Source organism: Jatropha curcas, chromosome 10 (genome assembly GCF_041381405.1).
Source record: "Jatropha curcas cultivar XTBG-Jc1 chromosome 10, XTBG_Jcur_1.0, whole genome shotgun sequence".
In the NCBI taxonomy this organism is placed as follows: Eukaryota; Viridiplantae; Streptophyta; class Magnoliopsida; order Malpighiales; family Euphorbiaceae; genus Jatropha; species Jatropha curcas.
Window position 1 is genome coordinate 2,061,247 of NC_143160.1, and position 12,596 is coordinate 2,073,842.

Here is a 12,596-nt window from a genome sequence, read left to right on the forward strand (position 1 = left end):
TAATAAAAATATAAATAAATAATGATTTCCTAATAATTTGTTTAATTATCATTGTGGAAAAAACTGGAATTATTAGTTTTTCCCTGTCAAATAGCCAATTGTGTCCCTGATCCACATTTCCGGCGGTGGTCACTGATAACGACGTGTTTAATAATTGTTTCATAATTGACGGTGCATCTTCTTTTTTTTTTTTTCTAATTAAAATATTAACATTAATATTTAAATCGTAAATTTAATTTTATTTTCATTTGAAACCTACACCTGTACAAACAATTAATATAATTGACAAAAGAAAGGACAAATACAAATTTGGATTTTAGTCATTACTGGGTATTTGACCTATTTGCCATGGGGAGATGATCTATTCCAGATAAACAGAAGGTAAACAGGAAATGAAACTCTCACTTATGTCAGCCAGTGATCCATCTTTTTCTCCACTTTCTGACTTAAAAAAAAAAAAAAAAAAAATTGGAAAGAGATAAACTTTAATCCAATCCCATCCAATCCTTAATTTCCTAATTATTTATAATTTTAATACTAAACTAAGCTTTCATTGCTGCCTTTTGGTGTTTGCCGTGCAAGGAGTCCAACAGCAACTTGGTTCTCAAGGTATAACTTAACTGACACTTTCTGCTCAGGTGAGTGAGGATATGTTATGGAGGATATGTTATGTTGGTTATACTGATTTAGATTAAAAGGATTTAGCTTCAGTACGAGGTTTTTTCTTGGGTTGTTTTCCAGAATCCAGTTATTTAATTTGATAATGACATGATATGTTATTATCTTTAACCTTTACATAAAAAGCGTGTTTGAATCTGGGTTTCAGATGCAACTCAGAAATTTAATATATTGAAAACTGATTGAATCCTGTACTTTTATTTCCAAGAACTCTAAAACAGAAAAAAAAAAAAAAAAATTTGGACTCGTTATTTCCTTGTTTATTTTCGAATTATGAATTTGTTATATCTTGTTTGTTTATTTATTTCGAAGTATTTTGTTTAGTTAAGATTTCACTGTATAGAGAAAACTGTTCTTTTAACGTCTCTTTTTTTTGCTCTGTATGGAGTGTTTGTTTAATATTCTTTCGTAGTTCCTTAACTTGTAGTATTTGATATTTTCAGGTCTGAATCTTGAAATGGTCATGGTGTCATTTTGCCTCTTGGATAAGGATTATTGTGGTGAAAATTTTGATATATAAGAACAAGAAATTAAAGGTGCAAAAATGGTTCTGGCTTCTTCAGTGAAAGTAGTTTTAGGTTCAATTGCCTTTTCAATCTTCTGGATACTGGCAGTTTTCCCTTCTATCCCTTTCCTACCTGTTGGGAGGACTGCAGGGTCCCTTCTAGGGGCTATGCTTATGGTCATCTTCCGTGTCATGACCCCAGATCAAGCATATGCCGCAATTGATCTCCCAATTCTTGGTCTTCTCTTTGGAACCATGGTTGTTAGTGTTTATCTTGAGAGAGCAGATATGTTCAAGTACTTGGGTAAGTTGCTTTCATGGAAAAGCAAGGGAGCCAAGGACTTGCTTTGTCGAATTTGCCTGGTTTCTGCCATTTCGAGTGCCCTTTTCACCAATGACACCTCTTGTGTAGTTTTAACTGAATTTGTACTGAAAATTGCTAGGCAACATAATCTACCTCCTCACCCATTCCTGCTTGCCCTTGCCTCAAGTGCAAATATTGGTTCTTCAGCCACTCCAATTGGCAACCCTCAAAATCTGGTTATAGCAGTTCAGAGTAAGATTTCTTTTGGGGACTTTCTTTTTGGAATTCTGCCTGCCATGCTTGTGGGAATTGTTGTGAATATTGCTATACTCATGTGTATGTACTGGAAGTTGCTGTCTTCTACTCAGAAGGATGAGGAAGATGCCACTGCAGAAGTCGTTGGAGAGGAGGATGTCAATTTTCATCGGTTTTCACCTGCTACTCTGTCACATTTTTCTTCTGCAAATTCTCAAGAATGGAACTCTAGATTGGAGTCCTTGAACATGCAAAGCTCCCCCAATATGAATGGACACACGAACCATGCTGAGACTCTTCGAAACCGAATAACTTCAAATGAGAATGAAATCCACAGTGGCACTACTAGTGCATACGAGTCTGCAAGGGATTCAAATGCATCAAAAGAGGAAACAACTGCTGTGTCTTCTCAGAAAAGAGAGGAACATGTTCCTTCAAAGAGGATTGCATCCATGGATAAGTTGAGAGATGTAGTTGTTCAGGAATTTTCAGGAGAAAAGCCAGAATTTTCCACAAAATGGAAAAGGACGTTGTGGAAATCATCTGTCTATCTTGTTACCTTAGGTATGTTAATTGCTTTGCTTATGGGTCTTAATATGTCATGGACCGCAATTACTGCTGCTCTAGCTCTTGTTGTTCTTGATTTCAAGGATGCTCGGCCATGCCTTGAAAAGGTAAAATTTGTGATGATGATCTGCTTTCTCTTTTACTAGTAAAATTATTAGAATTGATTCTATCAATATAATGTAGAAATTGCTTAACAAAGAATGAACGAGAGTTTGTTTCTCTGTTGACCAGGTCTCCTATTCTCTTTTGATTTTCTTTTGTGGAATGTTTATCACTGTTGATGGCTTTAACAAAACTGGAATTCCAAGTGCTTTGTGGGACTTGATGGAGCCTCATGCGCATATAGATAGTGCTGCTGGGACAGCAGTTCTTGCCGTTGTCATACTTGTCCTGTCAAATTTGGCCTCAAATGTACCAACTGGTATGTTACGCTTTACTTGTTCTTTTTTGAGTGAAAATTTTCTGGTTCTAAGTTCTCAGTGTGAACTTAGTGGCTCAATCTCTTTCTAACACTGTCAGAAGTAAATCTCAAGGTGTTTATAACCTGGTTCAGTATTATTGTGAATTTGTCGTAAATCATATGTTGAGGGAGCAAGATGATGATTTCTATGTTTTCAGAAACTGCTCGGACATTGCTTGCAGTATAGAACTTGTTGCAAACTATCATGAAGCAACATAAAAAGCATTTCTTAGTGATGTATGCACTACTTTTTTTAATTTTCTTACAATGAACTTGTTTATATCGTCTTAGTTCTGTTGCTTGGTGGACGGGTAGCAGCATCAGCGGCTGCAATTTCTGCAGCTGATGAGAAGAAAGCATGGCTATTTTTAGCTTGGGTGAGTACTGTAGCTGGGAATCTCTCATTATTGGGATCAGCTGCCAACTTGATAGTGTGTGAGCAAGCTCGGCGTGCTCCGCAATTTGGATACAACTTAACTTTCTGGAAGCATCTTAAATTTGGAGTTCCCTCTACCATTTTGGTTACCGCTGTTGGTTTGATGCTCATAAGATGATACGAAATATGCTTCTGCAACCATCTTGGCATATAAACAACAACAACAACAACAACAAAACGCAGTTCCAAATTCATTGGGGTCAGCTGGCCTTAATCCCAAATCGAATGTTTGCCAATTATGTATAAAAGTTCTCTCTTTCAAAAATCACATGCGGAAACATAAGCTCTATGTGTGTTTACCAATTATTTCTGTGTAGAATTCGATCCAAGAAACCATCATTTTGTAATAATACTATAAAGTGGAAGTTTGTTGAGAAATGTACCTCAAAAGTCACATCTACTAGTTGTATGCATATCTTGTGCTTCTCCTTGTGAAATTCTGTTTGAGAAATGCCAATTTGAATCAAGCATATGGGCAATACCTATGACAAATGATCACACAGTAATTCACACTTGGAGCGCAGAGAAAATTAATCTCTTCAAGATCAAGATTCGATAATTCCGGTTCTGTATTTTTAACTATTTTTTCATATCCCAATTAATTTTTCTAACAATTTATTTCTATTTCTAACAAAATCGCAGATGTAAGGTCTCAGGTATTAGTTGAATTCTACTATTTGGTAGCAATTACATCTAGGTTTTTTCCTCGGAGGAGGAGGTATTATCGTAGAGGGACCCATGGCTTAAAGATTACGTTCACACTGCCCTTTCATCGAAAAGGTCGTGCTTTTATCTTCCCCATAAGTTTGTCCCTTTCTTTGATCTTCTGCATGGCATTCTGATTCGGATTCAAGTAGGAAGGAAAACTAGTTGCTGATTGTTTTGGAATATTGAAGTGGGCGAAAATCTTGTAATATTAGAATATGGGTTTTCTTGGTAAGTTCTTGTGATTACTCTTTTTTTTGAATGATTGAAAACGTTCTAATTTTGTTGGATGAACAATTTCAATTGCTGTTTTATGCTAATTGAACTACAGATCCTCTGGTTTTAGAATTTACTATTACCCTTTGCCAGGTTTTAACTTCCAAATTCAAGCGGCTGGGAGTCGTCATTGACTTCTGCCAAAGACCATGAGTGGATTTTCTTTTCTTTTATTTCAACGAAATGTTTATCATATTTCCGCTACTTTTTTAATGTGCATCTCTTCTTAGTTTAACCACCTCTCAACATTGAACTTCGGATTACAACAGAAAAATATTCTTTCTCAGCTTCAAAACATTGTTGTGAGTTATTTTGAAGGTTGTGCAGTGCCTTTTGTTCTCTATTTTTGGTCTGGTGAAGTAATTAATTGACATGGTCAATTCATGTACAATTATTGACAGGCAGCAAGTTTTTGTTTAAGTTGATTTTCGTCAGAATCCATGGGCATTTCAGTAGTTTGCAGCTTCTATAATTTGGCACGGCAATGTCCTCAATGTCTAATATTGCAATATAATCCGAACTTCCTGCCTTTTGAATGTGGAATTGGCTTTTCCTCTTGCTGGAAAATCCTATGGAGGCATATTCATTACTGGAATAAGTCCTTGTCAAGCTTATTGAGCTGCCAAGAAAATTTTAATGGCACCTAAAACAGGTTCTTGGTTCATTTACCTTTGCAATTTTCTGGGTACTGGCAGTTTTTCCTGCTGTTCCATTCCTGCCTATATGGAGGCCTGCAGGGTACCTTCTAGGAGCTATGCTTATGGTCGTTTTCCAAGTTATATCTCCTACCCAAGCATATTCTTCAATCGATCTTTCCATTCTTGGACTTCTTTTTGGGACAATGATGGTTAGTGTCTATCTTGAAAAAGCAGAGGCATTTAAGTACTTGGAGAAGTTGCTCACTTGGAAGAGCCAAGGACCAAAGGACTTAGTTTTTCGTGTCTGCTTAGTATCTGCCATTGCAAGTGCTTTCTTCACTAACGATACTACTTGTATGGTCTTGACTGAATTTGCACTCAAAATTGCCAGAAAGCATGATGTCCCTCCTCGGCCTTTTCTACTCGCCCTTGCCTCTAGTGCTAACATTGGATCTTCAGCTACTCCAATTGGAAATCCTCAGAATCTGGCTATAGCTTTAAATGGTGAGATTTCTTTCTGGACTTTCATAAGCTGGAATTTCCCCTGCAGCGATTGTTGGAATTTTTGTGAATGCTATACATCTATTATGCATGTATTGGAGGGAATTGTCTTCTCACAAGGATGAAAATTATTCATATGGAGATATTGTAGCTGAGGATGAAATGAGATTCTCAACCGCAATAATGTCACATTTCGCCTACTCAATTTTCAGGAAAGGAGCTCTAGATTGGCTTCTTTAGGCAATTTTGGACTCCGATTTAGCACGAGTGAGAATGATCACTTGCTCAGGAATCCCTGAATTGTATTGGAACCTCCAGAAAACTCAATTGTATTCACAAAATGGAAAGGTGTATTATGGAGAACTTGTGTTTGCCTAGTAACTACAGGAATGTTGGTTGCTTTTGTAATGGGTATGAATATGTTATGGACTGCAATTACTGCTGCACTTGTTCTTGTTGTTCTTGATTTCAAGGATGCTCAACCATGTCCAGAGAAGTTAAATTCATCAATCAAACACATCATGTTCTGAACTTGTATATAGCTGGAAAACAGGAAACCTCCTAATTATCTACTTACATTCTTTGTGACCAGGTGTCCTATCCTCTGTTAATTTTCTTTTCCGGAATGTTGATTACAATTGAAGGTTTCAACAAAACTGGAATTCCAAGCTCTTTGTGGGAGTTCATGGAGCCCTATTCACAAATTGACCATGCTACTGGAATTGCAATTCTTGCCCTCACCATACTTATTCTGTCAAATGTGATTTCAAATGTGCCAACTGGTATGTTTATGTATAAGAATTAGAATTTATTTTCTTGCAGGTTTTTTTTAAATCAAGAAGTTAAATTTTAACTACTCTGTCTCAGTTTTGTTGCTTGGAGGACGCATGGCAGCTTCAGCGGCATGTATTTCCCCTGATTATGTGAACAAAGCATGGCTGATGTTAGCTTGGGTGAGCACTGTATCTGGAAACCTCTCATTGGTGGGTTCAGCAGCCAACATGATCGTCTGTGAACAAGCTCGCCGTCTACCTCACCACTACGAATACAACTTATCTTTCTGGAGCCATCTCAAATTTGGAGTCCCCTCAATTATCATAGTCACTGCTATAGGCTTGATACTCTTAAACTTTTGTTTATGATTATGTAGAAAATTGAGGCCCCAAATTTTTCTTTTTTTTTTTTTTTAAAGAGAAAATAATAAATTACTCCATGAGTTATAACTAAATAAATTAATACATTTACGGAAAAAATAATTATCCGTAAATTAAGATTTTATGGATCTAGGTCTCCTTGTATGCTTAGACCTTAGAAGATGAAGGTAAAAATTTTCAGGTAATTGATGTAAACCCTTTTCAACTGTAAATATTTTGCATTGTAATTGGGCTTTTGATATTTCTATACATTGGGCTTCCAAATCTAAATTGATGATTGAGTCCATTTGCTATTGGGCCTGGTGCGTGTTGTATATAAGAGTCCAGTAGTATAAATACGGTGCAAGTTGTGATTGTAACTAATGATCAGCCAGATGTTGAATAAGAAACTGAGATATTTTTCTTTCCTTCTCTTTTTGCATGTGATTCACAGTAACCAATCATCATTTCCTACGCTAAATTCACCGCTTAGGTAATATTTTTCATTTATTGTTTGGAAATAAATGAGAGCACAATTGTCAATTTTTGATAATAATTTTTTTTTTTCTTCTGAAATTTTGTCCTCTGCGGACAAAGAAGAAAATATTTATTTTCTTCATTCATTATATTCAAACATAAAGCTATAAAATAATTGTTGAAAAAAGATTGAGAATTTATCATTGTTTTTCTCTATTGTTTTTCTTCCTCTTTTCCACCTAAACAGCATGTGGTTGCTGCGTTGGCAATTAAAGTTGCGACAGTGATTGAGTGGATCTGTGTCTCCTTGTAAAAATTCTCAAGGAGTTAAAAGAAAGGGTTTTCATGTGCAACTAATTGTCTATCTCCCAAAATACGTAGACAAGATAATTTCAAGAAACAACATCATTTCTATATTATCAAGTTTAAAGTATGTGCGGTGCTGGCCCCAGATGTACTCGTGCTTACCCCATAACCAGACGAGCACTTCAACGGTTCAAGTTGCATACAATTGAGGTCTACAGGCATAGGTTTAGTTATTTTGGTAGTTGCAACCATCGATATTTTATTTTCTTTGATTTCTACGTACACTGGCAGCTTTGGCAATGGCTGCAACAGTAAAAATGATTCTGGGCTCATTTGCCTTTGCAATATTCTGGGTCCTAGCAGTTTTTCCTGCAATCCCAATTCTGCCAATTGGAAGAACTGCAGGTTCTCTTCTAGCTGCTGTTCTTATGGTTATTTTTCAAGTCATAACCCCTACAGAAGCATATTCTTCAATTGACATTTCAATTCTTGCACTTCTTTTTGGAACGATGGTTGTCAGTGTCTACCTTGAAAGAGCAGATGCATTTAAGTACTTGGGCAAATTACTTTCCTGGAAAAGCCTAGGGGCTAAGGACTTGATTTTTAGAGTCTGCTTAGTTTCTGCAATTACGAGTGCTTTTTTCACTAACGACACTTCTTGTATTGTCTTGACTCAAATGGTACTCAAAATTGCAAGACAACGTAATCTCCCTCCCCATCCTTTCTTATTAGCAATCGCCTCGAGTGCAAACATTGGATCTTCTGCAACTCCAATTGGCAATCCTCAAAATCTAATTATAGCTTTAAATGGAGATATTTCTTTTTGGCCTTTTTTGGGTGGAATTTTCCCTGCAGCAGTTGTAGGACTTCTTTTGAATTATGGTCTCCTTCTATGCATGTATTGGAAGCAATTATCTTCTCAAAAGATCGAAGGAAATGAAAATGCAGAAATTACTGCTGAAGCTGAAATTACTTACCACAGGTTAAATTGTCAAGAAATATGCCTTGGATTGGATATGCAGAGCTCTCCATATGTTCTTGAGAATTTGGCCGCTTTATCTAATGGTGTATTGGAACGTTCAAGTGCAGCTTCAAAATGGAAAGCCCTAATCTGGAAATCTTGTGTTTATCTAGTAACCATCGGAATGTTGATTGCATTGCTTATGGGTGTGAATATATCTTGGACTGCGTTGACTGCTGCACTTTCTCTCATGGTTCTTGATTTTAAAGATGCTCAGCCTTGCCTTGAGAAGGTAATTAAATTCTTCAAGATTTATGCTTTTGCTGTTATTGACCAATTCTTTAAACTGTGTTTCTTTTCCTAAACGATTGGTAATTGAATTGGGAAACAGTCGTTAGTTTGTTCGACAGGGAATTTTATGTTTTCTGTCTTCCCAGAGCTTTTCCCAGTCATCTTTTTTCATTGATTCTCTTAAATTTAACATAAAGAACAGCACTCTCGCCCATAAATGGCTGAATCCTCGTCTATAACTGCAATTGATATTTCCTAATAATATATGTATATATATAACATTCTAGTTTTTACAGGTGTCATATTCTCTTTTGGTTTTCTTTTGTGGGCTGTTCATGACAATCACTGGATTCGAAAAAACTGGAATTCCAAGCTATTTGTGGGAGTTTTTGGAGCCCTATGCACACATTGACCACGCTAGCGGGATAACAGTTCTTGCTCTGATCATCCTTATCCTCTCAAACTCCATCTCAAATGTTACAACTGGTAAGCAAATGCTTCTGTTATTAGGCTATATGTTTCTTATCTATGAAATGAAAATTGAAATTTGTACATTTAATAATGTCTCAGTTCTGTTACTGGGGGGAAGGGTGGCAGCATCAGCAGCAAGTATTTCTCCGACGTATGTGAAGAAGGCATGGCTAGTTTTAGCATGGGTAAGCACTGCGTCTGGTAACTTCACACTAGTGGGTTCAGCTGCCAATATGATAGTCTGTGAGCAGGCTCGCAATGCCCCTAACTTCGGATGCAACTTGTCTTTCTTTGGCCATCTCAAGTTTGGACTTCCCTCTACTATTTTAGTCACTGCTATTGGCTTGACGCTCATACACTAGTTTACAGTCTTCTAAATGTGATTATATTTTATTGAACTTGTTGAAATTACCATTAATTGATAATTTGATTCCACTAGCCATCTTGCAAAATTGCATACTAATACCAATTAAATTTAGTCCGATTAATCTTTTCACATCTTATAAAAAGATGTTAGGGTGTGAGAGTTCGAGTTTTCAAATACAATTATTATTTCCACAGTATAGTTTACATTGTTATTTATGTCTATTGGTTTTCTATATATAAAAAAGAATTGCGAACCGGCCCATTCTCCATTCTAGCGTAATTGTGTAAATTTGGACCTTGAAACGCCAGGACTTGGGCCTAGCCCATTAGACACTTTGAAAGGCCTGCACGTAGGTCCAGTAAAAATTGCACCACACGGACGAGTTAGAATTTAGAAGAGAAAAAGATAAAAACCATAAAACGACCATGTTAGTCAGTGTTGCATGGGTGATTGGGTTGTTTCTATCAAGGGAAAGGCACGTGGGGTCATGGCACGTGCAAAGGGAATAGACGATAGAGATAGAGTAGTATTGTTGATTGTTGTGCGGTTAAATCTCAACTAGACCCCACTAGTCTCCTCTTGGTGCATCTCCCCTTTTTCCCATATTTCATTTCCTACCTTATGCTAGACTCGCCTTGCTCACGTGCCTATGAAAATATCTTTTTTTTTTTTAAATCAACAAAGAATTAATTTTTATTTTTTTGAAAACAATAATTAAAATAATTATATAGTGAAAAATTTTATTTTATCTAAATATTAACTCGAGTCAATAAATTATCTATTTACGTACAATCTAATTTGAATATGCTCAACCTAACATGAATAATTTAAATAAAAAAGAAAATTATGTAAATTTGATGAGATCAGCTTTTTAATTGTTTTTAAAATAGCTCTTCCATTTTATTTATTTATTTAGATCTTGATTTTCTGTAAAATAATTAATTTTATTTGATAGACTCTAAATCTCAAAATTTACCTGCGTAATTTAAGATTAACATATTTTATTTTATTTATATAAAATTATTAATTTTATCAAATAGACTTTAATATATTTTTATTCATATAAAATAATTAACTGTTACTAAAATAATTAATTTTATTATTTAAACTCTAAATCTCAAATTTTACGTGGGTAGTGCAGGATTCACACGTCGTTTTGTCCAAGGGAAAATGGATGCGCGGAAAAAGACAATTAGAATATTGTGAAGAGTAACTTTAGCAAAGGGGATCTTTTTAGTTGGGTGGTGTTAAATTAATTTACTGATCTCAAGTAGCAACTTCTACCTTCCATTCCCATGAGAAATCGATGCCTAACCTTTTGTTTTTTTTTTATTTTATTTTATTTATTAAGATGATAGTGATATAAAGTTGTTTTTGAATACATCACTAAAACATTTATAATATATTATTATCATATGGGCCCTCCATAAAATTGAACAAAAATCCAGGTCTCATGGACCCTACGGACAGTTTGCTACACCCTACTCTTCTTTATTCTTTTTTCCCTTTAAATAGAAAAATGGTAGGCTATAGAATATAATATTAATCATTACAATTGAGACTCAATAATAATAATTTTTTTAAAGAAAAATTAAATCAAATTTTAAAAATCTTACAAACCATTATTCAGTTTTCAAATTTTATAAACCAAATTATACTTACTTACCTTTCAAAATCATCATTGGGTTAATTTAGACTATTTTTGTCAATTTATATCCATTTTTAAGTTACGAAATAATATTAATTAAATAAAATATCATATTATAACTATGCATTATTTAATATAAATCTCCAAATTTAAAATGATTTTACTTGTCGTAAACCCTTTGTTTAGATGGTTCATGATCAAAAACTCATGATTGATACTATTTTCAGCAACCATTTAATTTGATTAATTGTTAAATATAGTTTGTTCAAATAGACTTTTTTTTTTTTTTAAATGCTCCATAATTGACTTAACATTATAATATAATAGCTCATTTTATTTTTTAATACTTTTAATTTATCAAGTTTATTTTATCTAATAGTTTAATGGACGAGGGCGTAAATATAAGACCTAGTCAAGATATTATGATTAGTTTAAGTAATAAATTTCATGCATGCAAAATTAACAAAAGATACGATCAAACTGACTTGAAATAAATATTTAATTTAAACGTGTATAAAAGTACTTTAGAAAATACCATTGATCGTAAATATATACATATACAATGTAAATAATTAAAAAATAAATATAAAAATTATGCAATTAGATGTAATTCGGTTGGTTTTCTTTTTAACGTGAAAAATGAAAAATTTTAAATTCGAGTCATTTCGACTATAATAATTTTCACTAATTTGATTATCCAATAAAATGACGTAGTATTATTTTAATCCATCGTGCCTTCCTCGTAATAAAAAAATCAAATATAAAAATTGTAAATAATTTATTTTTAATAGTTTTCTTTTTCAATTCAAAATGGACGCCACTTATTATCTAAGCCCTTGACATGCCGTAAGAAATAATTTTAGGAATTTAACAATTTTTTTTATTTTTATATGAAAGGGATTGCAAAATTCTTTTATCTGCTTAGAATTTCGAAATAATAAATATAATATATGATGTACAATATATTTGTAAAATATAGTCTTCCTTGGTCTTTTTTTTTTCTTTTTTTCTTTTTTTCCCGCAGACGCAGACAGTAGACCTTGAAGTCAATTTGGACTGCCCTGATTTTATTTGTTATTTTCCTGTAAACATGTGTTTAAAATACATGCACGAGAGCAAGTGATGTTATTGTAAATCTAAATTAAATTAACCCCATAAATTAAAAAAAAAAAAAGAAAGTCAACATTTTTTTGTTGAGATAAAGAACCAAAGATACGTTCTTGACATAAAAAGTATATTATAAAACAAAACTTTCTCATATATCAATCATTAGTGAAATTGAAATGAAATGATTTTTAATAAATATATCCGATTTCTTTTATAAATTCCATAATATTAATATTTTTTTATTAAAAAATTACAGAAAAGTGACCATTGGTCGACAAACTGTATTTAACAACCTATTTTTAAATATTAACGACCGAAATTTAAATATATATATATATATATATATGAGATTTAAACTTGAATCTTTTATGACAATAAATATAATTACTTATTGGTTGGATCATGTCTACAGAATGATAATTATTTTAGGAAAAAATTGTACTAAAATTATATGTTTATTTAATGCTATTAAATGTTTAAAAATCCACATTTATAATAAATTTTAAAGTA

At 33.6% G+C, this 12,596-nt stretch overlaps 2 protein-coding genes and 1 pseudogene across 6 annotated transcripts; all 3 read left to right on the forward strand.

The window, feature by feature from the left end:
- Window positions 1–360: 360 nt before the first annotated feature.
- LOC105648443 (silicon efflux transporter LSI2) lies at window positions 361–3,618 on the forward strand. 4 transcript variants are annotated; one of them, XM_012234828.4, is made up of 4 exons: window positions 361–609; window positions 1,122–2,416; window positions 2,541–2,730; window positions 3,061–3,618. In XM_012234828.4, exons 2-4 carry the CDS (start codon window positions 1,223–1,225, stop codon window positions 3,321–3,323), a joined length of 1,647 nt encoding a protein of 548 aa, XP_012090218.2. In that variant the 5' UTR covers window positions 361–609; window positions 1,122–1,222; the 3' UTR covers window positions 3,324–3,618. The 4 variants fall into 4 exon arrangements, with proteins under 4 accessions (XP_012090218.2, XP_012090217.2, XP_020540666.2 ...); XM_012234827.4 differs by having other exon boundaries at window positions 362–638; XM_020685007.3 differs by lacking the exon at window positions 361–609 and adding an exon at window positions 666–729.
- A 1,208-nt stretch (window positions 3,619–4,826) lies between these two features.
- On the forward strand, window positions 4,827–6,749 carry LOC105648839 (silicon efflux transporter LSI2-like; annotated as a pseudogene). The gene is made up of 3 exons (XR_016322927.1): window positions 4,827–5,820; window positions 5,916–6,107; window positions 6,193–6,749. The product of XR_016322927.1 is annotated as a silicon efflux transporter LSI2-like (transcript).
- A 532-nt stretch (window positions 6,750–7,281) lies between these two features.
- Window positions 7,282–9,402, forward strand: LOC105648444 (silicon efflux transporter LSI2). Its single transcript, XM_012234829.4, has 3 exons — window positions 7,282–8,494; window positions 8,790–8,979; window positions 9,064–9,402. Exons 1-3 carry the CDS (start codon window positions 7,541–7,543, stop codon window positions 9,324–9,326), a joined length of 1,407 nt encoding a protein of 468 aa, XP_012090219.1. The 5' UTR covers window positions 7,282–7,540; the 3' UTR covers window positions 9,327–9,402.
- The last annotated feature ends 3,194 nt before the right edge of the window (window positions 9,403–12,596 follow it).